Source organism: Amia ocellicauda, chromosome 15 (genome assembly GCF_036373705.1).
Source record: "Amia ocellicauda isolate fAmiCal2 chromosome 15, fAmiCal2.hap1, whole genome shotgun sequence".
Taxonomy (NCBI): domain Eukaryota; kingdom Metazoa; phylum Chordata; class Actinopteri; order Amiiformes; family Amiidae; genus Amia; species Amia ocellicauda.
Window position 1 is genome coordinate 15,433,839 of NC_089864.1, and position 22,999 is coordinate 15,456,837.

The 22,999-nt window shown below is 36.4% G+C and overlaps 1 protein-coding gene across 2 annotated transcripts in view; it reads left to right on the forward strand.

Annotated features, from left to right (window-relative positions):
- Positions 1 to 400: 400 nt before the first annotated feature.
- The window catches only part of LOC136771616 (leucine-rich repeat-containing G-protein coupled receptor 5), a 57,291-nt gene continuing 34,692 nt past the window's right edge, over positions 401 to 22,999 (forward strand). Inside the window, exon 1 of one of the 2 annotated variants that reach the window (XM_066724028.1) lies at positions 401 to 907. In XM_066724028.1, coding sequence (XP_066580125.1) covers positions 702 to 907 — 206 coding nt within the window. In that variant the 5' untranslated portion in view covers positions 401 to 701. The remainder of the gene's footprint in view (positions 908 to 22,999) is intronic. The other variant, XM_066724027.1, reaches the window with a different exon arrangement.

Sequence of the window (22,999 nt, forward strand, 5' to 3'; positions counted from 1 at the left end):
AAAACTGTTGATCTCTAAACATAAACCACTTCCAATGTGTGGAAACCTTTTTGCCCTACTGTTTCCAAGTTTGCAGTATCCGAGGAAGAATCATCCCATTAAAAATATGCTTTAAAGCACCATCAGTCTTAATATACTGTTAAATAATCTGGAGTAGCATGGAGAGTGGTCCCCTATTAATAATACATCAAGAAATACAGTGTTGTGTGTATACTGGGATGCAGGGCATGGGATCAGCAGTCCAATGATGCTGCATCCCAAAGCACAGAAACGAAAGCGAAGAGGGAAAGACAGACCAGTGTGTGAACATCTGAGCTGCTTCAAGTTCAACATGAAAAGAGTTCATAATTGCCATAGAGAGGGCTTGCTGCTGTGGAGAGAGGCAGGTCAATGTAAGGGCTGATTCAAAATGAAGCTTGTCCATCTGCAACGTGCGCAACACTAGTCTTCCTCTCGCCTGAACACTTCGCGCTCTTTCGCCCCTCAACACCACCGAGTGACGTCACCAAGTGTTCAGGCGAGAGCCGGGAGACCCGCTCCCCGCACCGGTGACGTCACGCAGCGCGGGGCTCGGGCTGTTTAAAGCGGCGCGCCGCGGCGTGGGACTGCGCAGCCTCACCGGGGACGTCTGCGCAGCCTCAAGCCGTAATAAAGACGAGCTGGTGGAAAGGCGGCTTTGACAGTCGGTCGTGTCTGCAGAGATGGTGCATCCTTGCGTCGTGAGCCTGCTGCTGCTGCTGCTGCTGCTGGGGGCAGACTGCGCAGGGACGGTGGGGTCGGGGAGCCGGCACAAGGACTGCCCGCCCCGGTGTGCGTGTGAGGAGGACGGCGTGCTGCTGCGGGTCGACTGCTCGGACCTGGGGCTCGCCGCGCTGCCCCGCAACCTCAGCGTCTTCACTGCCTACCTGTGAGTGCCGTGCGTGTGGCCGCTGCGTGGGCTTTCTGCCTTACTGCCGCGCCGCTGACGACGCAGCGTGGGAAAAGCGCGCTGGCAGTTTTAAAGTTTTCAGAGATGTATTAAGGTCGTGGTAGATAGATAGGGTGGCTTTGGAGTGTGAAGTAAACCAGAGGCTCCATTGATTATAATTGTAGATCCAGTTTTTTCTCTCTCTCATATCTGTGGCATTGGCAGTGCCGGGAAACTGAAATGGTTCTATCAGACAAGTGGTTTTGAAACTTAATTTAATGAACAATATCATTATTTTAGCAGTTTTGTAGAAGTCATCCTCTTCTGCACCTACATTGCTACGCCACACCTCAGTACTAATAATTCAGCTGTAATAATTGTATCCTATAGGCTAACCTTGCACATTTAAACTACACCCATTCGGTTATTTATCTAAACTTTAATTGGCATGATGCTAAAGTTAAAGTATAACATTTGTGGATTATACTTTCATCAAACAGGTTAGCATAGCTAACTGAAGAAATATAGAAACACACATACACATATAGTGGTGCAATTTAATGTGCTTTAGTGAACCATTTAATTGTTTAACTTAAACATACTATACTACACCCAAGTGAGAAATCAAGTAAAGACCAGAGATTGAGTGCCATGGCGTAAACTCAGTAACTTCACCAAGTTAATAACTCTAATGATATCTTAGTTTGTAGAGGAAAGCAGGGGACTTCTGTGTGAAGAATGCTGAGGGGTAACCATGCAGTGTTTAACTTTAACATATGGAGATGCAGATAGAGAGACAGATCAAGTTTGATGTAAATACTTATGTAAGTATTTCAGTTGCTTCCAGAGTTTGAAATATCTTTTTCAGTCAATGGACTTTTAAGTTTCTCTGTTTTCGTTGTCCGATGAAATCATTTGATGTAGTTTTTAAAAAGCAGACTTTGTATTATGTGGAATTAGAAGAAATAATATAATTGTTACTAGCACAACTTGTAATGTATGTGTATGTGAAAGGATTATTGTACAGTAATATATTCTGTAGTATTGCAATAGGAAATTACATGGACATAGGAAACATATGCATAAATGCTTGTTTCCTGTGCAATATCCTATTGCAGGAATCACAGATTTCATTTAGGAATCATGCACCAAAAATTGCATAATCCAAAGTAAGAATACTGTAGGTTACTGAAACTTTGAAGGTTTTCTTTGTAAAAGGAGTGGAGCCAGGCGATTGAGGTTTAGAAATTGTAGTTTTTCATCAAGTATCAAAAAAGAGGCAAATCAATTAATAAGTTTTGTTCTTGCTTGACCAAAACATAAAGCACAAAATACACCCTTTTACTTCACTCTGCAAAACTTAACTGAACTGAATTAATATTACAAAACAATTTAGAGTCTACGAAATATGAAACGTATCTAGAAAAATACACACCATCGTTTTCATCTAGGGAAATTCAACAGGGTGCATAAAAAATTAGCAGCAGACCACAAATAGAAAGCTCTATTGCTCCAGGAGCTAAACTTGGCAACGTATATACTCACTAGTACAAGAGTGACAGTGTTTAACCCTGTATTAAATAGTCACATCCTTGGGATTGTTTTGATTGAAATATTGTGAGTTGTTTATGAAACGCTCTGAGATCAAAGCACTCACCCCCTTACTAAGTATATTGTGCAAAGGAGGCAAGATACCTGCTTGAAAGGCATACTTTGTGCAATATGAAAGAACAACTGTAGCAAAGTGTTGAGATGCCTGTCATCGGCTGCTTGGACTTCACAGCACTTAAAGTGTAACATGTTTCGGATAAATGAAATGTCTGTGAAATTACCTAGCTAAGACAAAGGCCAATTCTGGACCAAGCTGCTTGGCGTGCTGTGTGATTTGAGTGTTGAAGTTTGGGCCAGAAAGATCATTTGTCAGATTCCTTCCTCCTGGTCTTCAAACGTATAGCTTTGGTGTAAGGTAGGGCTTTTAACCCCTTAATGTCTGAAACTCACAGAGAGTGCGGTATGAAGTATGCAGCTTAATGAACTGGCAATACACTGTGCAAATCTGAATACAAATCAATGTGCAAATAAACAATCACAATTCATTTATAATTCTTACATAAATGCAAAAAAACCTAAAATACAATGTACATTAAAAGCTTACTTGACTATAAAGAGCTTTTGGATGATTCATTCTCATTCTATATCTCATTAATATAGTTTTTATTTCAACATGTTACTTGGAAAAAGTGCCTATTTATCTATTTTAATTGATAAAAATGTGACACATTATACATTTATCCATCTAAACTGTTGTTCACTTTAGTTTAACCTACATATTGCCATACAAAAGCATATTATTCACAGTCAAACAATACCACTTATAATGAAATGTCTATTACTGGGTGGATAAAACATCGCCCCAGGTGTGTTATTTTGATGGGATGGATATGAACCAAAACCATCACATAGACATCAGCAATTTATTTTTACAATGACAATTAAACCTGAAATATTTTGTTTGAAGTATTTTTGAATGGCTAATTGGGTAATAATGGCAGCTTAAAAGGAAGCTGACTAACATCTGAAATAAAACAAAGTCTGCTTCAAAGGTGGAAGTAAATTTCTGTTTTGTTTCCATCTAAACTATTCATTGTGATGAAATATGAACTAATATAGTTTTACCTCCAAAATTAAATATTGTCCTGTACACATTATTCTCAATGTCCAGTGTTTACAAGGATGATGAATATATTTTTGTTAGATGGAAGTAGAATAGTATGTGAAATAGGTAGCAATTTAAAAATATTATATTTATTACAGTTCTGAAAATGTTTTAACAGACATACAGGGGTGTATGTTATCCAGTACTGCACACAGTGCTTATTTAACAGTAACTGCCAAACAAAGTCAGAAGGAAGTTAGGAGTTCTTGATGACACTTTTTCAAATAGTGGGTCATCCTCACACAGAGAGAAGACTTTCTGAATACAGTCCAGATGACTGAAAGATATGGAATGAAATATTTAAACAGAGTGAGAGGTTATGCTGCATTTAGAATTTAGTTTATTTCTCTAAAGCTTTTTTCTTTTGTGCAGCAGTAGCCTAAAATTACAAGTGTTTAGCAAGTTGAATAGCTTTTTTATGACGAATACCTAGCAAAATCTAACAATAATTTAGCAGTTACGTATTTTTCAGCACAATGTGTTAAGATTAAGTAAGTATTACCCTAGCACAGCTATGAAGAAACTTCTCATACATATGTAAGAAATATTCAGTGCTCGTATAACATTATTTATTTTTGTACATACGTTTGAAATTAAAATTTCATGCAAAAGTATCAAATGAACATAGTCTTTGTTTAATACACAAAGAAAATATGGAAACATTGTAAATTTGACCCACAGTATATTTCCCTGAGGCATTGTATCTTAGATCAAGTGAATTTTGCTCAGGGTGTTTTTTTCATGATCTTTATTACAGGGCTGTAAACACAAGAGAGTCGGTTTGAAACAATGGTTTGTTCTCATTATCATATATGCTTTTTTTTCATAAGAAAAGGACAATAATAACATTACAATGGTAATGAATGTTTTGCACACAGTTTCTTCTGTCTACTTGACAGACAGATTGACAGCGAAACCATAAGGCGATGTGTGGAGACACTATAGAAAGAGACCGTAGGGCCAGGACATGTACAATCTGGCTCATTATCCGGGGAACTGAGGACAATTGGCCTGCCCAAATCAGTCAGCATCCAGCAGAGAACGCGTGTATGAACTGAACAGAGAACTCTGGGAGCCAGCTGTGATCATTGGTTCAAAACTCTGTCTGCTTCATGTTTAATCCCATTGATGTCACTTAGACTAGTCCCAGCAAGGACTGCAGTATGATTTTAATGTTTAGGTTTTGTTACTTGCTTATGATAAACCAACAACATTTGTTTTTCAGTTGCCTAATATTTAAAACATTTATTTACAATGTGATATCATGAACATCTCAGTTTCCTGTTTTCTTTTTGATCTTGAAACAAAATCAATTTTAGCAAGTCGTAATCTCAAATCAATACTTCTTGTCTGGACAGAGGGAAAACACACATATATTTTCACAAATCAGAGAATAAGAAAAATGATACATGTCTTAGCCTATCTGTAAACAAAGAAGACTGCCTGCAGTAAATGTAGGGTTTTCAAAGAGCAAAGAGCTTTATTGTGTACATTGCACAAAAGGTGTGACAGCCAGAGGCATACCTGATACCAAAGTTACATCTTTTTGGCTGTGAGAATTGTTGATTCCCAAGATCAATGGGTTTTTCTAAACAAATACAACATGCAAGCATCTATGTACATTGATATATGAAATAATGTACTGTTTATGTAAATTAGCACTAATAATGATGCATGTTTCTGTGACAGAACTTTATGTATACAAGTTATGGTAGCTGCCAAACTTTTTTCCCCCCTCACTGACTGCAATAAAAAGACAATTTAGTAATTCTTGAGTGCTGCAGCCTGTAATGGCTTTAAGTCACCTAAGCCTGATCAAATAGGGTGTGGTAAAGCAAACTGTACGCGATGATGGAAGGAATTCATCCTCTGTCATGAAAACAGTACACGGGTGCCAGTTTTGTGTGTAGTAAAACACCACACTCAAGTAACCTCAGACTTTGATGTTTCAAGCCCATCTCACTTTAACTGTTTGTATGCAATGCTGTGCTACCTTCTTTAGGCTACATAAGAAATATATGATAGTTGTCAAAATAATTCAAACCCTTCAATTGAAGTTTTTTTTTCTCTTCTGTGATTAATTTAATTTACTTGTACATTTTTTATTCAACTATATTTATCAATGATGTCTTTTCAGTCTTTGTTGAACCTGTCTGGAAATAAACTGTGGAGATTCTAGCTGATTGAACTGATCAAAGATAGGTGATGTGTAAACACTGCTCAACCACTGTACTGATTTACAAATAATATTGTTCACCATGATGTATATGTGTGTTCAAAAATACATGGATTATAAATAAGTATGAACATGTAGTTTGTTTTTAACTGATGCACAGATAAATCTATCTTTCTGATCTGCTGAAAGCTTGCATTCAATGAGGCTGTGAAGAAATATTAAGCATAGATATAGTTAACCAGTGCTTTGATCTCATTGTACATAGTTTCCATTGACCTCCAGATATTATTGTAAATAAAGAAATGTCTGATGTTTTATTTTCCAGCTGAAATGTTCATTTTGCTTTCCTTGTGGACTGCTACCTCCAACAAGTGCTTGTTTCCAGCAGTTTTAAGTGAATATTTACTCAGCTAAAGAAGGCAGAAGAAACCTCAGTCATCTTGACTTTACTTGTTGTTCATCATGAAAATAGGATAGATACATATTATCACTGAAAATCAAAGCCCTGTAGTGAACTTAGAGAAAAGGTCAAGGACAACATGTGATGTTCCTTGGCTGTACGATTATGGCACCGAGGTCAGCATTCAAGAGGTTTCTGTTAGATAAATTAACAATATTTTAAACTAAAGAAGTCAGCAAAATATTTATCTAGGCAAACAGCAGCAGTGCAAGTGAATATTTTATATAAATAGATATCAAGTCTGATGTTTGGTCAAGGCACAGCAATGAGACTGCTCTCATTCAGTCAGTGTGTGTTCACTTTGCTTTCCGGTATGACTTGTCTGCTGCATTTCTGACCGTAAATATATTTGTCCAGCTTAGTAAAATATTAGTTTGTTATGTCCTTCAGACAAGATTGTCTGTGTGTTGCTGTGCATCTGTGTTAATCAGTTTGTGCTAAGGTGTACAGTGGAGTTCCTCAGGGCTCTTATCCAGGTCCCATTCTGGTGTTTGCTGCTGGATTTATTTTTCACCGTTTTAAGTTTTAATGCACATCCACTTGCTGTCTTGTAATGTTGTCGGATACTTCTCTGTTTTCTCCTGTAATATCACAAGATCGCTACTTGCCTCAGTAATTTCTAAGATTACGCTATGCAAGCCAACACAAACCTCCATGGTGATATTTATTATCACACTGTTATTCATAACATAGTAAATCCACATTACTTCTAACTGAAATTCCATTAATTTCCCCTTTAGTGTGAAGCACTGCCTTTGCTTCACTAACACACCATCAAAAATATCCAAGGATTCCTCCACACATTACTGTCATCCTTTTAAAATATATTGGAGATGAATGGGCAGGTGTTCCAGTAAAGTAGAGTGGTACTACATGTGGAAATTAGTACAATTCAGAAAACCGCATGGTGCCTGTTAATCATGCGTAGGTTACTACATGAAACAAATACTGGTAGAGCTGAGCAAATTATTTGTTTTTCTTTTGGGCAAACCATGATATCCATCTCCAGATTTTTTGTTCAACATTTCTAGTCTCGATACTTAATTGCATGAAAGTTTGTATGAATGAAAGTTAATTCCCATGATTTATAGACATCATGCTTTTAAGATCTTGAGCCATCCACCTGGCTCTTTCTGTCCCTTGGTAAGTTGTCCTGGAAACTGAACTTGAAACATTGCAGGTGACTCTGTTCTCTCCACTAGCTGTCCTGCAAGATCCATTAACAGTATTTACTTAATGGCGCTGAGCACTAGTGAAAGTGACTTCATTTGTTTTACAGTTTTGAAGTCTCTGCAGGTTGTCTTAGAAGTTTATTCAATTAATTAACACTAAAGCAACAATCCAAGCTTCTTTCTGCCTTCCTTTGGCAGGATTAATGGATTCTGGCATGATTTGTACATCCAACAGCAAAACCTCTTGCTGGGAAAGCCAGCAAGCTTGACTAATTCCCAGCAGTCCAAACTTCACGACTTTATTTTGAGCTTTTAAGTTTGACTGGAGATTAAAGGTAATGCCTTCATGCAGCTGGCCTCTGTAACTGTGACATTTATTTTTTCTTTTCACTTTTTTTGTTTGGTTATTAGATAAGAATTGTAGATTTAGTTTTGGTTAGAGAAGAATAAACAAAAAATCGATAACAGTAAAATTACAAACTTTTATAATATTACCACTTATGTGTGTGTATGTGTATGTGTGTGTGTATATATATATATATATATATATATATATGCCTCACAATTAAAACAGTGAGGTGAGTCTACCAAAGGTGGTGTTTTAAATACTTATTATACAAATAAAACATAACCTCTGGTAGACTAGCCTCACTGTTTTAATTGTTTTTGGAAGTAAACATCTAAGAATGATTTATATCGTATTTTCTAAAATGTGCAGACAGATATGTTTTGGTTATTTTACATGTGCGGTGTACATACATCATTATTAGTCATCAATCTTAAGTAAAGACCCTGAAAAACCAATATTGGCAAAAGCTTTTTGAAAGCATGAGAAAAGGAGTCTTCTTTTTGGTTTGTCACACATTACTCCATTACAGACCTCAGATCAAGGACATTTAAGCCACATAAATCGGCCCTGCTAAACAGCAGTGTGACAAACAAGATTGTTTTGTCTTTTTATTAGATTTATTTTGTCGTTGGAGCTTCATTGAGCAATGTATAATTAGTGAAAAGAAAGCTGGCAGGGTTGCATTCTTGAATGTTTAATTAACAGCCTTGGTCTTACAAGGGAAGCTTATAGAAATACCATGAAATGTTGCAGCTTCATTGTCATTCCACTCGATTGGTTTGTTAAAAGTCAGCTGGGCATTGGCAGCACTAATAAAAGGAGGGCTCAAAAGATGTTTTGTATTGCCCACTAAAGTGAAAGAAGGCAACCATTTTATTTTCAAATGGGCAGCTGCACTGTGGTGCTTGAAAAGACCACAGAAAGATTTACTGGTAATGTGTCATATTTGATTGTAAATGAAAAATTACACAAAACTCTTACTCTGACCTTTTCTATTTTATTTTTTGCTCTATTATAAAATTATTTTTTATTTGTTTTTTAATGTTGACTTTTATCGTATAAGTACACTCTTTAAACGTCACTAGTTTGCTCATTTGTTCAGAACCTGTCATACTTTCCCCAACTTTTCTTTATATAGAGAATAAATGTGTAAAGTGTATTGTTGTTTTGATATTAAAACAATCAGCAGTGCAGTGTAAAGGTGCAATTTTGTGCTTTATGTTTTATGGGAAATTCCAATGTAGAATAAACTACATTATAATGCTAAAGAATTAAGTATATTTGCTCTTATTTTGTATATATTACTGATATGAAGATTAGGATGATAAAAAAGATAAATTGTGTATTGTGAAGGATATTAAGTTATAAACTTTAATAAAACTTCAGAAATGTAAGTTATTTATTTTTATGGATATTCTTTTTTTAATGTAATTGATATTTATTGTTGCTCTGAATAAAATTATCCTCACCTGCAATATTTCCAATCTAATTTAATCTAAAGTTTTTTTGCGGAACTTGCTTTCTGATTATTGAATAACAATAGGAGAAAATATTGATACAATTTCAACTTTATAACTTTTGTACTTCAGGTGTGTAGTCTGGTTGTTCAAGCTGTTCAAGTACTTTATCTAAAGGATTTCACAAACAGTGTGCTAATACAATCCCAACAAACAAAATGGCTGCAATTCTCTGTTTCCACGCAGAATCCTTTTAGAAGGCCTTTATGTCATGTTGAAAATTAATCTGTCCTTTGGGCTCAGAAATGACTAAACAACAAATTAATTGGAAGAGAGCATTTGCACATTAAAGCACACAAAGCTTTAAAAGCATGACAGAAGTGACAAATTTCTAGATCTGCAGCCCCTCTCACCCCATCACCTTGGTAAATATTCCAGTGTGTCTGAGATCAGAATAAATTGGTTCCTACATGGCTTTTTCCCTCTTTACAGCATCATTCATCTGGTTGCTGTAGATCAGCCTGCTTGGCCCCTGGTAACAGAATAAAGAAGGCATTTAACTTTGGTCAGATAAAACTTACTTGCATTCAAAAAATGCAATTAGGGAAATATGTAAATCTAGATGTTTCATCAAATGTTAGCTGAGAGGTTACCAGTCCTCCCTTTGCACAATGGCTGAACTAAAGAACTTTGGTGTCTGTATAAGAACCATTGTCCTTGCTGCAGCGTCTGTTGGAAACAAAGTCTAGTGCGGCCGTGGGAAATACCTACATATTTGACACAGGCCCTATTTCTTACAGAAAAGGGGGCTGAATAGAAATTATGGTGATTTTACTGTTGCATTCTAATCAGCCATGGTCTGCCTAATTTGCTTTGATGTGGAAGATAAACTAATTTTCCTATAGGCTGGACAAAAGTAATTAGCAACCTAATGCTTTCATGTTGCCTAAATAGGCTATAGAAAGGGAAGGCATCAAAGTATTGATGGTTCCAAATGGTTTGGTTTGGATAGTTGAGGGGAAAAAAGCATTAGAATAAAATTAAAGGAGGGGGAATTTCTTCCCGTAAATGAAATTGGTGTAAAGACGATAAAAAAGAATCTGCTTTGTGAAATGTCTTTGACTACTGACGTCAGGCTGTATCCTAGGATGTGCAACAGGAAAGATGTAAACATGATGTATTCTGTATAATGTTACTTCATAGAAGAATGCCTCTTATTTATTTCAAACATACATGCTAATAATGAATATGAATAATCATCACTGTATGTAAATGTGAAATGTCATAACAAATATAATCATTCAAATTTAATTTAATTTAAAAGGCGAGTAAGTAATATAGAAGGGTAATATTTATTTGCAATATTTATATTATTATTACTACTACTTGTACTACTGTAATTAACTGTAATTAAACTGTATTTTGTTTTGTGCAGTACTTTATATATTCAGGCAGAATTACTTGTATACAATTGTGTGCAAATGTCAAAATGTGCATGCACACTAAATGCCAGTGAGAAAAGATTAAATAGTTAAAGTTTTCTGATCAAGCAGTACAATGTATTCAGTGTTTTCTAAAACAAAAGCAGATATTATGCTCAGATCACATACTTGTATTCGTCAACGTAAACATTATATGGATTTATATAAAAAGAGACGGTACGCTACAGGGTTCATTTTGAAGTGAATTCCTCTTTTCACGTGTAGGTTTCCACATGCAGCGTTGCTTTTTAGTGTAAACATCGCTTTGCACATCTTCCTCATCTGCTTCATGTAAGTGTCTCTTATCCTCTTTGACATTGAGGTATTTGTTATTCAATACTGATGTGGTTTCTTAAATACTATGACCCTGTTTGCATATCTTCATAAACTAAAGTGTGCTGAAGCTAAAAGATCAGGATAACTCTTTTCCACCTCGGGCTGCCCAGCAAAATCCATAGGATTTCCATAGGAAATAGTGGGGATTCCTGAAATTCATGCAAAGCAAATGGTTAAACGGTGATGAGGTCTGGGGTCTGAGTCGAAGCGGATCTTTGTGAAGGCCAGGCAGATCCTTTCTGAGAGCTTCTGAGCAAGCTCACCCATGTGGCTGCAGATTGAACAGGAACCAGGGCAGTTTATTACAGGCTCCTGTCTCCTTGTGCCAATGAGAAAAAAGTTCATTAGACACAATTGTGGACTTTGTATAGTAGTATATAGTATATAAATATTAGTCCACATTGAAAAAAAAAAAAAATCTACACCAAGGAAAAAATAATTATTTTAAATGATTTTTGCTGGGCAGCCCGAGGTGGAAAAGAGTTATCCTGATCTTTTAGCTTCAGCACACTTTAGTTTATGAAGATATGCAAACAGGGTCATAGTATTTAAGAAACCACATCAGTATTGAATTATTTACGCATTGAAAAAAAAAAATCTACACCGAGGAAAAAATGAAATATAGAAATTTCTATTAGAAAACTAAAAGAAACCTTTGAAATCGGAAGCCTGGGAGTTGTCATTTTGATTTTACATTTGTAGCACCAACATCCTGTTCCTATGAAAAAAAAGGAAAACAAACCCACAATATTTGAGAACCTGAAAGTACAGATATGGCTTGAGACCTGAAATCAACTTGTTGCTGGAATTGACAATGAGATCTGATTGCTGCAATTTTTTCCTACTTTAAGAGAATGTAAAAGTACATAGTATGTCTGTGGTTTTGATTTTATGTTCGGTTGAAGATAATCTCATCAACTAAAAATGCAGTGGAGACCAAAAATATACAAACACAATAGTAAATAATTGTGTGCTCTTTTATTAATGAAAGCTCACTGTCATAACCCCAGTAAATGGGGACAGCTGGAAATAAAGACAGGAAAAACCCATAAAGTGAACTGGTGCGATCTGGTGCACAACCGATGTTATTACCATATTTTTTTCTTTTTTTTTCTGTAGAACAGCCTGGCAAAAATGATACATGACTCATTTGAAAACATTTTGTTAGTCCCACTTCTTTGAATCATAGATACTTTCCTCAGGAAGAAGGACTAAAGTTATTATTTTAACATTTACTGGTAAGACTCCTGACACAAGTGTGTGATTCTGTGATAATGAATTAACCTATATAAGACTTATGAAAGCCTGTTCTGCTTGTGAATTAATGAGGCAGAATTTATTTGTGGCTCTCTAGTCCATTGCAAAACATTCTTCCATCTAATGAAACCAGTTCCTACACAGGAAGGAACTGGAACAGTCCCAGAGAGCTGTTCCAGCTCTTTGAAGGAAAAAAATCAACATGCTTTTTTAATTTTTTTGTTTAACTTAGGGAATTTAAAGGAGTGGGTGGTGTTGGGGATGGATTTGTGCCACCTTATGCCAATAGAGGACCACAGTTTTTATCTAACTCAGTCATCTCATGGTTTTGCTGCCTGGTGAATGCATCACATATTGGGTAAAGGTGAAAAATAAAATATAGGTGTTCAGAGCAAATTTAAATGCTCGTATGGAATTATAAATGGATGTGTGTGTATATATTTTATTTCAAAGGAATGTTTAGACATCTGTAATATGCATTCAAAGCCAAACGATACTGTTACTGAATTTTGAGTATCCTGAAGCTTTAGGAGACTGGCACAGGTTTTAGTCTCCCTTTGCCTTATCTCATCAGTTATGCATACCACTTTTTGGGAGTTTGCAGCTTCTGTTCCTTGTGTTTTCCCTTTAAAATATCTTGTTTTAGAGATTGCCGGTGGCTGTGTTTAACAAAAGTGAGCTGGAACAAAAAGTATTGCCAGAAATCATTGTGTAAACGGTACACTGACATAACTTAGTTACACATAAAGCCAGTTTTGTTTAAATTCTAGCTCTCAGAGTGGAGTTTTGTGAATTGGCAATGTTATGACAAGATTATAATATCCTTTTAAGTGTACAGGCAGTTAGGTACAGAGCTGAGAGTGAGCAAGACTATATCAGTCTTAATATCCCAGCTTGGCCATCAACAGACTGAGTGACCTTTACTATGAAACATCACCTCATCCTTGTTGATCCTTCTATCACCCAGCTCACTGAGACTGCATTGCGTTTACAGCTTTTTGATTTATTTTGTAAATTTGGTACTGATGGCCATGGTTAGAAAATATGTATGATTCTTTTGACTCAAGAACTAATACAAAAAACATCTCTTCATAACTCCCAGTGATAAAGGTTTGCAACAACAAATGCCACCAATACATGGAGGATATGAAGTGATTGGGTGGAAGTGCTGAAGTCATGGATTTACTGTACATAACCACTGGTTACTGTTATGATTTGTGTTCAGAACAGCATAATCCAAGATCTGGTTTCTGAATAGTAAATCTGGACACAAAAAGCTGTATTCAGAGCTCTTTGTATAGCCAGTCCATGTCACACAGTGGGGATCCAGTCTCTTTGGGAATTGCAGCCAAGTCCCGTAGACTGGCTGTGAAAAAACCTAAGAGTTTTATTTTGTATTAATTAAAATATCTGAATGGGGCACCAGTTTGGCCGGTACCGTGTTCTGTGATCTTAGTACTGTGATGTCACCATACTCCTTATTGAGATTTTAATTTCTTCGACACCATCCACAAAAAGTAAAAATGACTATGGCCACATGGTTCACTGCCATCCATCCCTGCTATTATATCTTAGAACTCCTTTTCATTGTGAAGAGCATCTAAAACTACTTTACATATGAGTCAGATTACTGCAGGGTGACATTTGAGTAAAACTACCAGCCTTAGAGGAAGCACTTATGATTTTGAATTCACCAAACAGTCTTACTGGTTTAAGATGTGAATAAGCACACAGAGGGACCTACGTGAATAATGTGTGAGTATATATGACTGCCACCAACGAATCTTAAATATATGATATCGTTATAAGGACAAGAGTTGAGGAAGAGGCCACTCTGTTGAGTCACCTAGGGGAAATGTTCTGAGGTTGCAAAGCAGAGGCCCAACCATACTGAAAGATATCACTTATAACCTGGCTCCATAGAAAACATTGCTTTGTAAAGGAATACTGCAAGATATACTGGAAGATATTCCAAGTTTTTCCTATAGACCAGGAGATGGTGTATCTGTTGATGTTACTTAGGAGGATGGCGGATTATTGATGGTGTTAAATAGCTGCTGGTGGATCCAGATGGGAATGGACTGGTGCAGTTTCACAACCACATGGGAGAATAGGACATTGGTAAATAAAGCCACAACAGTCAAGGAGTAATCAAGAGCCATTAATCAGAGCAGAAGAGGAGAATCAACAGGAAGGTTGAAGGCACTCATTACACCAGTGTTATCAGTTTAGTGACATGGCTCAACAAGCTAGCTCTAGTAATTTTAATGATTGACACATAGTGATTAATCTGTTAAGAAAAAGTTACTTTTCAGATCAACCAAACCAGATCCTGTTATCCCACAGTCTCTATGGCACCCCTTGCACCCCCTCGTTCAGAGCGTGACCTTCAGGTCCCTTCATGAACATTAATCTTTCTCTTTGATTACATTCTCACATTACATGATCTATTATTGCAGTTAGGTGTGCAGGTTATAGTTGTACAATGCACATTTGCCCATACAGTGGATAGTTAAGGATGCTTAGCCCTTCAAGTAAATGATATGTGGCTATAAATAAAATAGTCTGCCAACACCTGATTCTTGGCCGTGCTGCCCTCGGGCTGCTGCTTTGTTTCTTAATTATGCCGCCAACTATTGTCATGATACTGCTTGTGCTGTCTGCCCTTTTCTGTCACAGTTCTGTATAGTTTCTGTCAAATGCCAGCGCTACAAAAGGCACAGTGTTGCCCATTTAAAAAATCTGCTTCTGGTGGCTGCTGACTCACTCATTCTGTGTCACATTCGGAGATGAAGCACTGCATATGACTTGAAAGGACATACCCCCCCCCAACCTCAAAAGAATGTGCCATACCAGGACAAATGATTGATTGTATATGTGATTAATTCAGTTAGCTTCTCTTGGTTCTGTGAAGAAGTATAGCACTATCCTATTTTTTCAGGTAAAATACAGTGAAACTTTACATAAATGTACATAAAGGAAAATAAGTATAGTTTTTTTTATTCATAAGGTGAATAAAGGTGTTTTTTATTAGCCCCTTCTGAGTTTTAATGGGAACTAGGTAGTTAATTGAATGTGTGCATTAGCTTTGTTGATATTCATGTTGGTAAACTCTTAAAAACAGCAGTTCAGTGTGATTTGCTGAGGGCATTGAAATCGTATAGATCTGATACATGCTCCCAACCCTTTTATGACCCTGGTACAAACCTTCCACGACCCCTCTGAGAAAGCCCAGCTACAGCTTTATAAATACAAGAGCCAGCAATCTGACCTGATATTCATCAAGAAAAAGGATGAGGATCCCAAAAAACCCCTCTGGCTGTACATACCTGAATGGGCTGTGTATGTTTTCTATACCAGCACAGGGAGGGCCGTATTGGTGCAGCATTAATATCTTTAACATGCATATTTGTGTGTGTTTGTGTGTGTTTGTTTGTGTTTAGTACATCCTCTGTTGTCACTACCAAAGTTTTCATTTTTCAGGTCTAATAATAACCTTTGGTTTATTCTGTCTGTCCTCTTACATTCAGTTTAGTGTATCCTGCATAAACACACTGGCTTTTTACATTCTTCAGTCTACTGCACTTAAAATGGTGCGTCAGAATGACAACTTGAAAAAAAACTTTTATCCCTAATGAATGAGAACAAGGTAGGAATTCTGCCCGCTTTCATGGCGGCATAGTAATGACAGACCATTTGGAGGCATTTGGATCTCTATTTAAAACTAGCGACCATTTGACAGGCATTGGGATACTTTATCATTTGTCAGTGAAAACATTCGGCGCTCCCGGTCTCGTTCGTTTGTTCTTTCGCCAGGCCCTTAATTGGCAGAAGTGAAATGTACCTTTTTTTGTTTCCTTTCTCCTTTTAAGTTGGTTACAGAAATTGTGAAGATGTCAATGCAAACACCTCATTTAAAGGATTGCATTGGCTAGAAACAGCAAGGCATGACAAATAGAGGGGCCAGGTTTCAGTAATTCACTGGAGAATGTCTCTGCCAAGCTTTTGTGGCAACTTGTCTTGTTTTTAGCACAAATGTGAGAGCTGAAATAACAGACCATGAATACTACTGGTGAAATGGCTGTGTACACAAGGTGAATGCTAAAGCTTTCCTCGCTGAATGGTTCTTTTAATCCAGCCATTATCTGCAGTCTGAAGGAAAAAAAAAATCAGCAGCCATATGTACAGATTAATGGGAAACACTGAGGCTTGGACTCAAGGCTATTTGCTGAAACAGTTTTAAAGATTTACTGGTGGTTGACAAATGTCATTTAATCTCTCAATAGGCTTCAATATGCCATTGAAAGGGATTTCAAGGGAAATCCTTTACACAATGGCTGGAGAGAAGTTTGAAAGATCGCTGCGGTAGCCCGTTTTTTCTTTTTTTTTCTCTCCTCCAGCCTTTCGCTGGTCTCCTCAGAAGGAGGAATTATGAAACGCGTGGCTATAGAGGAGGCCAGGGAAGGCCCCCTCTTTCTTGGCAGTTTGAAAGCAGCAGAATGTGCCAATCTGCTTTTGTTCATCAGTGATGAGAGCTGAATACAACTGTTTCAAGAAAAGCTCTCTTCGCTCACAGGTAGTCCATCTGTGTCTGTGTACTAATTGACATTAAATATGGAGAAAACATGTTTGTGTGTGTGCATGTGTGTTTCTTTTCAATTATAATTCAGAATTTTCATTTTGTTCCATTGCACAACCATTTAATTGAATTCAAAAGGAGGGGGGGAGAAACAAAAATTAAGGAAATCTGTTGTTAAAAAAAACAGACCCAACTTTAATTACACAAATTCCTAAGGAAGAGTTAATTAAATCATGTTTTTACAGCTGCTGCAAAATTGTCAGCAGCTTTCTTCTGTTAAGAAAAAAGAAAAGGAAAAAAAACTCTTGAAAGATTCAGTAGCATAACCCTTGAGAGCCACTGAAATGGTGAAAGGCGGTAAGTTCTTAAACAAACACCATCTTCCTTCATTAATGATTCTTCAGGTACTCGCCTCTTAATGACAAAAGCTTGACAGGATACAGATAGCTCTGTCAGGGTGACTTGGGTGACGGTATGGCAAACAGGCATTCTTCCTAAAGGCTGAAACCCTCTCAGGTCACTCATGCTAAACACACAGCTGCTCTTGATTTATTTTTTTGTATTTGTTTATTCTTTTTAAATGTTGTTCTAACTTTCCTAAAACTTGTTAACAAGGATTACTGGATTACTTACTTGGTATGCTAGAATTATCGCTTTTTTCCTGTTGTTTTGCTCTCTGCTGCATCTGTGCAGTTTAGTATTTTCTGCATCAACCCGGATTCTGCAAGCTGCATATTAATTAAACATATTTCCTGGTCCGTGTCCAGATGAGGACACAGAACGTGCAGAAATGGCTTTCTGAATTGAGAGAAAGGGACAATACCTGGTAAAGCGTACTTCAAAACAATGAAGCCTGCCAACACAGAACCAAAGAAAGTGTCATGGAATTCAACTTTATTCCAAAAGGCTTTGTGAAAATTATTGTACTGTTTTTTACTTGTGCTGAAGCCATCTACAGCACCATGTGATGTCTTCAGGTTACTGTAGAGATGCAGAAAGAAAATACTGCTCCTTCCTTGTGGAAGTTTTGAACATGAATAGATTATTTTTAATTGTTTAAAATTTGTTTAACACATGCTTAATTCCTGTCTGATTAAATTGTATTTGATTTTCTTGCAGTACCACTGTAAGTCGTTTTTTTCTTTTATATACACTAGAGATACCTTCACATTCCATTCCCTTCTGTATGCTAAGGACTATTTTGGAACCATATTGCAATCGCAGCGGTTAACAAAAACTGTAACATAAGCTTTGATCCAATTATCACATATGTTGGAATGCGGGCACAGAGGAGGCCCCGAACCCTTTTACTGTCTTTGATTCACTGGCAGCGCAGCTCCCTAGGCCGCAGATAGTGTCTTATCAGTCATCTTGTCTCAGTACCTCGCCGCTTTCATAAGACACAAGATCCCTACCTTTTGTCTGCCATGGAGATAACCTTTAAATACAGAAGATTAATTATTTGATATATCTTCTGCTTTGAAAGGGACAATTTCAATACAGTCCTCCTCACTAACTAGTCGCTCTGAGTCATATGATCTATGTATATTTAAGCTTGAATGTGTCGTTTCTTTGTTTGCTCAGATGTTTTGTGACGATGCCATGTATAATACCTCTGACTTGGGAGTTGGGTGGGTAGACAAACAATACAGCTATGCTAGAAATGGGGGTACACTGATAGTGATGTTTAAACTTGTTTCAGTGCACAGCTGTGCCTGATTGTATGATCGTGTTTCTGTCAAACATTATAAAACAATTTTTATTTTTTGTTTATTCACTTTACAAGGGATTTTACTCGAAATATTCAACAAGAACACAAGGCTAAGGACAGGAGATATTTTCACAAAAGAGCACGTCAGAACTGGAAGCAGATTTTAATTTAAATCACAGGGAAGGCTTATATTAGGAAAGGGTTAAGAGTACAGTCTTTAGTATTTATTGTATTTATTTACTTTTTTTCAGAAGAAGGGTATAGCCTAGTATATCACAGTGGGACATTTAAATGGGATGTCAAAGATTCCAGCAACCCACCATTCGATAGGTACCTGCATGTAGTTTCTACTGTAGTCATACATCGGGCATCGTTATCAAGAAGTGATACAGATTTAAATAGAGGCCCTGTCTTTCCCAGTGGAATTTCTTGCCTTATTTTTAGGAAGATGGGCTGAGGTAGTTAAAGGGGTTCATTCAAGTCTTTCACTATGCCATTGTTGTTGTTGGTAACTTCATGTTTTACTTTTTTTTTTTGCATTATTTATGAAGGCTACAGATCTGATATGCGGCAAAGACCTTAAATACAAGCCTCATGATAAAAACCTAATCATGGTTACAGTCAGCTAGTAGATTTATTCTGACTTGGTAATTTTGCTTGATAAAATCACATTCAACTGACTGATGACTGCTAGATTAGGTGATGTAGTCATAACAAAACATAATTGTTTATAGACCTGAAACATATAAATTATATGTAAAGAATTAAAATACTGTAACTGTTGAAATCCCTTCAGATGTTCTATGAACTGTATCTGACAGTGGTTTGTTCGGATCATAATTTGGGCCATTTTCAATATTATGAAAAATCTTTCCGGACAGCTGATCTGGTCTTTTTCTATATGATAGGCTACTGTGTTCATCTAATTTACATTTTTTGTTCTAATTTAGTCAAAAAGTTATGTCCCAGTCTATATTATCTAAAGAAAAATAAATAAATTTGTATCTAAAAGAATGTGCTGTCTAAAAATAGAACTCGTAAAGAAGGAAAAAAAATCACTTCATAACAGAGATTTATGTTAATGCTTTAATGTTGGCATTGAAAGATTAAGTTGCCTCTGGGGCTTTCAGATGCTGAAGATTTGGTTGGTGTTCCTTTCAAAGTAAAGACAGATGATCTTCGGAAATAAGGCAAGAAAGTTTGAGCGTAATCTCTCTATTTTGATCTATGATTAATTTGGAGCGTACAGAAAGAAAACAAATAATGCTTCAAAATCTGCAATATTTGTGTATGTTTTTGGTATGAGAAAACTAAATGTTAATACATCACTTAAATTGTTTTGATTTAAGTTCGATTTGTTCTACTGCTGAGGCAATGATTTATTGACATTTTCGTTCTCCTTTTTGGTGTTTGTACAAGTCAAAGCTGAGCAGATGTGCCAAAGATTTCCAATAGCCAAAGATTACATTGAGATATTGTTGTGTTATGTTTTGTGTAACCAGCCTGAAAATATTGATGAACTAAACATTTTAACTCTCTATGCTTTCCAGAACATTCATTTAACAGTGATACTGATAATTACACTTTATTTTTAAAAAGCATGATTTTTTTCAGGCTGTTGATTATTTTTTTGCTGCACTTAAATGAATTCAAGAAACAGAAGAAAAAAACAAACAACAACATAACAGGAAAAAAAACTGGACATTTAACTCCTTTGGAATTTCACTCATTATAGAATTCAGATGCAGAAGCAGAAAATACATTGACAGAATCAGATGAAAGTAATTGAATCTGTGTATTTCCCAAAGGTAATTAAATGGAACCATTACAGTTAGGCTCCAAGACAAATCCTGAAATATGACTTTCAGTTTTTATTAGACGGCAATCCCACAAAATGTATTTCCATTACAGATTGTTTTTATTTCTTCATCTTTTTATGTTTGTTTACGTACCACTTGATTTTAATTTTTGATTTTATCATTTCATGCAGTTCATTAAACAAAAATTAAGATTCATGGAGCTATACTCTGCAAAAGTGCCCTTAAGCTGCTGTGAGAGATTAAAAAATATATGTTTAAAAAGTTTACACGCAATCTTTGCTCTACTGTTGCTTTATCTCCTTTTATTATCACTTTAATTCACTTTAAAGTCAGTGCCAATGAGGAAACAATGAAATCTGTGTGTTTATGTAAAGAATACAAATTCAGCCTTCTAGTGTGATATTAGTATTTCTATCTTTAGGATAAAATACATTCTCCCACCCTGGAAAATATTGTAATATGGATAATAAAACTGCCTTAGATGCTAAAATGTTTCTATATAATATGATTTTTGTAGGGTATCTAGTAAATGTAATTGTTGATATTTAGTTCTACTTAAAACATAACCCACTGAGGAAATAGTCAGTGTGGAAATGTGTTTTATACTTTTCATTCCTATCCACGAATAGCTGAAGTCAATCTTTAATTACACTGACAGCTCCAGTTTGGTTACAATGTTATCGACTAGAGCGTGAAAACATTCCTGTCTACCTATGCAAATAGTCTGGGTTGACCTTTGTTCAGTCCACAAGTGTACTTTGCCACTGGGCAGCAATGCACAGGTAGCATACTTGGGACCATTTGTTATAGATTAACGTCAGCTAATCAATTACTTGACACCTCATTTGTTTATTCTTTTTGTAAGCTGTCGACAAGAAAACAGACAGATTTATTTCATAGCTGCTGCTGCAGACCCAATCATTACTTGAAGAATTAAAAAAAATACAACTGTTGGATTTTCTGTGGTGCCAAAAAGTAGAGAAACAAAATACAGATTGGTTTCTTGCTTGCCTGCTTTGGTGCTCTGCCTTCTCTATGTGTTTCATCTGATCTTTGATCTTTTTATTTCTCACCCCTAATTGTTTGTCCTACTCCCTCTGCTGGAGTCTGGACTAAACCAAATGCCAAAATTGCTTCCTGAAGAGATCGGCCATCCGTGCACAGCTTACACGACCAACTCTCTCAGCTTCCTATGATTGGCAATACAATTTGCAAGGAATTTTCTGAATTATCAATGCCTGGGCTTTGTTGACATAATGTGTACACTATATACAGTGCGATTTAGACCTATCGTCTTTAGACTGATGTAGTATTTAATTTACCAAGGAAGAAATCAGGGCCCCTAATATAAATACTTTCATTCGGTTCTCAGTTAAATGTCTGAATAACTAGAAAAAGGTTACAAATGTGTTTTTATTTTATAAGTGCAAATACAGATAATCGCTGTGTTCCAAAGACAAAATATTTTACGTATTGTTGAAAAAAGTTTGTTGGATTGCTGTTAATTTAATTATTGTGTGGTTATTGATAAACTGCAGCATGTAGAACCTGTGTAAACATTTGATTCTGCATTTATACATGATCCACTTTAACATTATAAAGATATTTCAAAACATGTTTTAACCCTAAGATGTAAATTTCTATCTGGTTGCACACTAAACATGGTGCACATTCTGTAGTAACTATTATTTACAAAAGAACACAGGAAATAAAAAATTCTGTTAATACTAAGCTTTAAAGTTGTTAACGTTTTTTAACGGAACCAATGAATGTATCTTTGAAAATATGAATGAAGAAAATGTCTGAGTTCTTTTAAAGTCAATCTTAAAAAACCTGGCAAGTCAGTATTTGAGGAAGTTTGGAAAAATTGAACATGTTGGTAGTCATTAAGATATAAGACACGGTTCTCACTTGACGGCCCCAGGGGCTTCTGGTATTCATTCCACCTGAGAGCTTAATTACCGCAATGAACTATTTACTTGCTTAATTGATCCAATTGAACCCTTTGCCCTTGTCTAAAGCAAGAGATGACATAAAGCCATAAACACCTGCTGGACTTCTGCCCTCAGGGATAGGACTTGAAGGTTGAGGGGAATAGCTTATTGAATTAGTGACTTGGCAGCCGTTCAGTATAAATGCTATCCTGTCAAATAAAGATCTGTCCTCACTTCTGAAATCTTACTGTAATAAGCTATTTATTATCTGACGTGACATACTGGCGTCTGGGTCTTCAACTGCCTGCCCTGCACATTGTTCAATGCTTCTACTCTGCTGCTCTCTTATAAGGGTCACGACTGCCAAGAAAATGGCAGTCTTGGCAAATACTTCCAAGGCGTTTAATACCAGCGGGCTAGGAAAGAGGCCAGCAAAATGTGTGCAGAGCAGCCCAGGGCAATTGAAGGGTTAAAAGCATCCCTTCAGATAAGGCCTTTTCACATTGGAGGAACAAAGCCCACAGAGCTTATCCATAGGGGTGAGTTTAAAATCTGGCCTTTCGCTCCCCTGGGAGTCTATTTAAAGTGGTTTGATATCTTTATTTTCCAGGTTTAAATGTTTACTTTCTCTTTCTTGCTGCCCT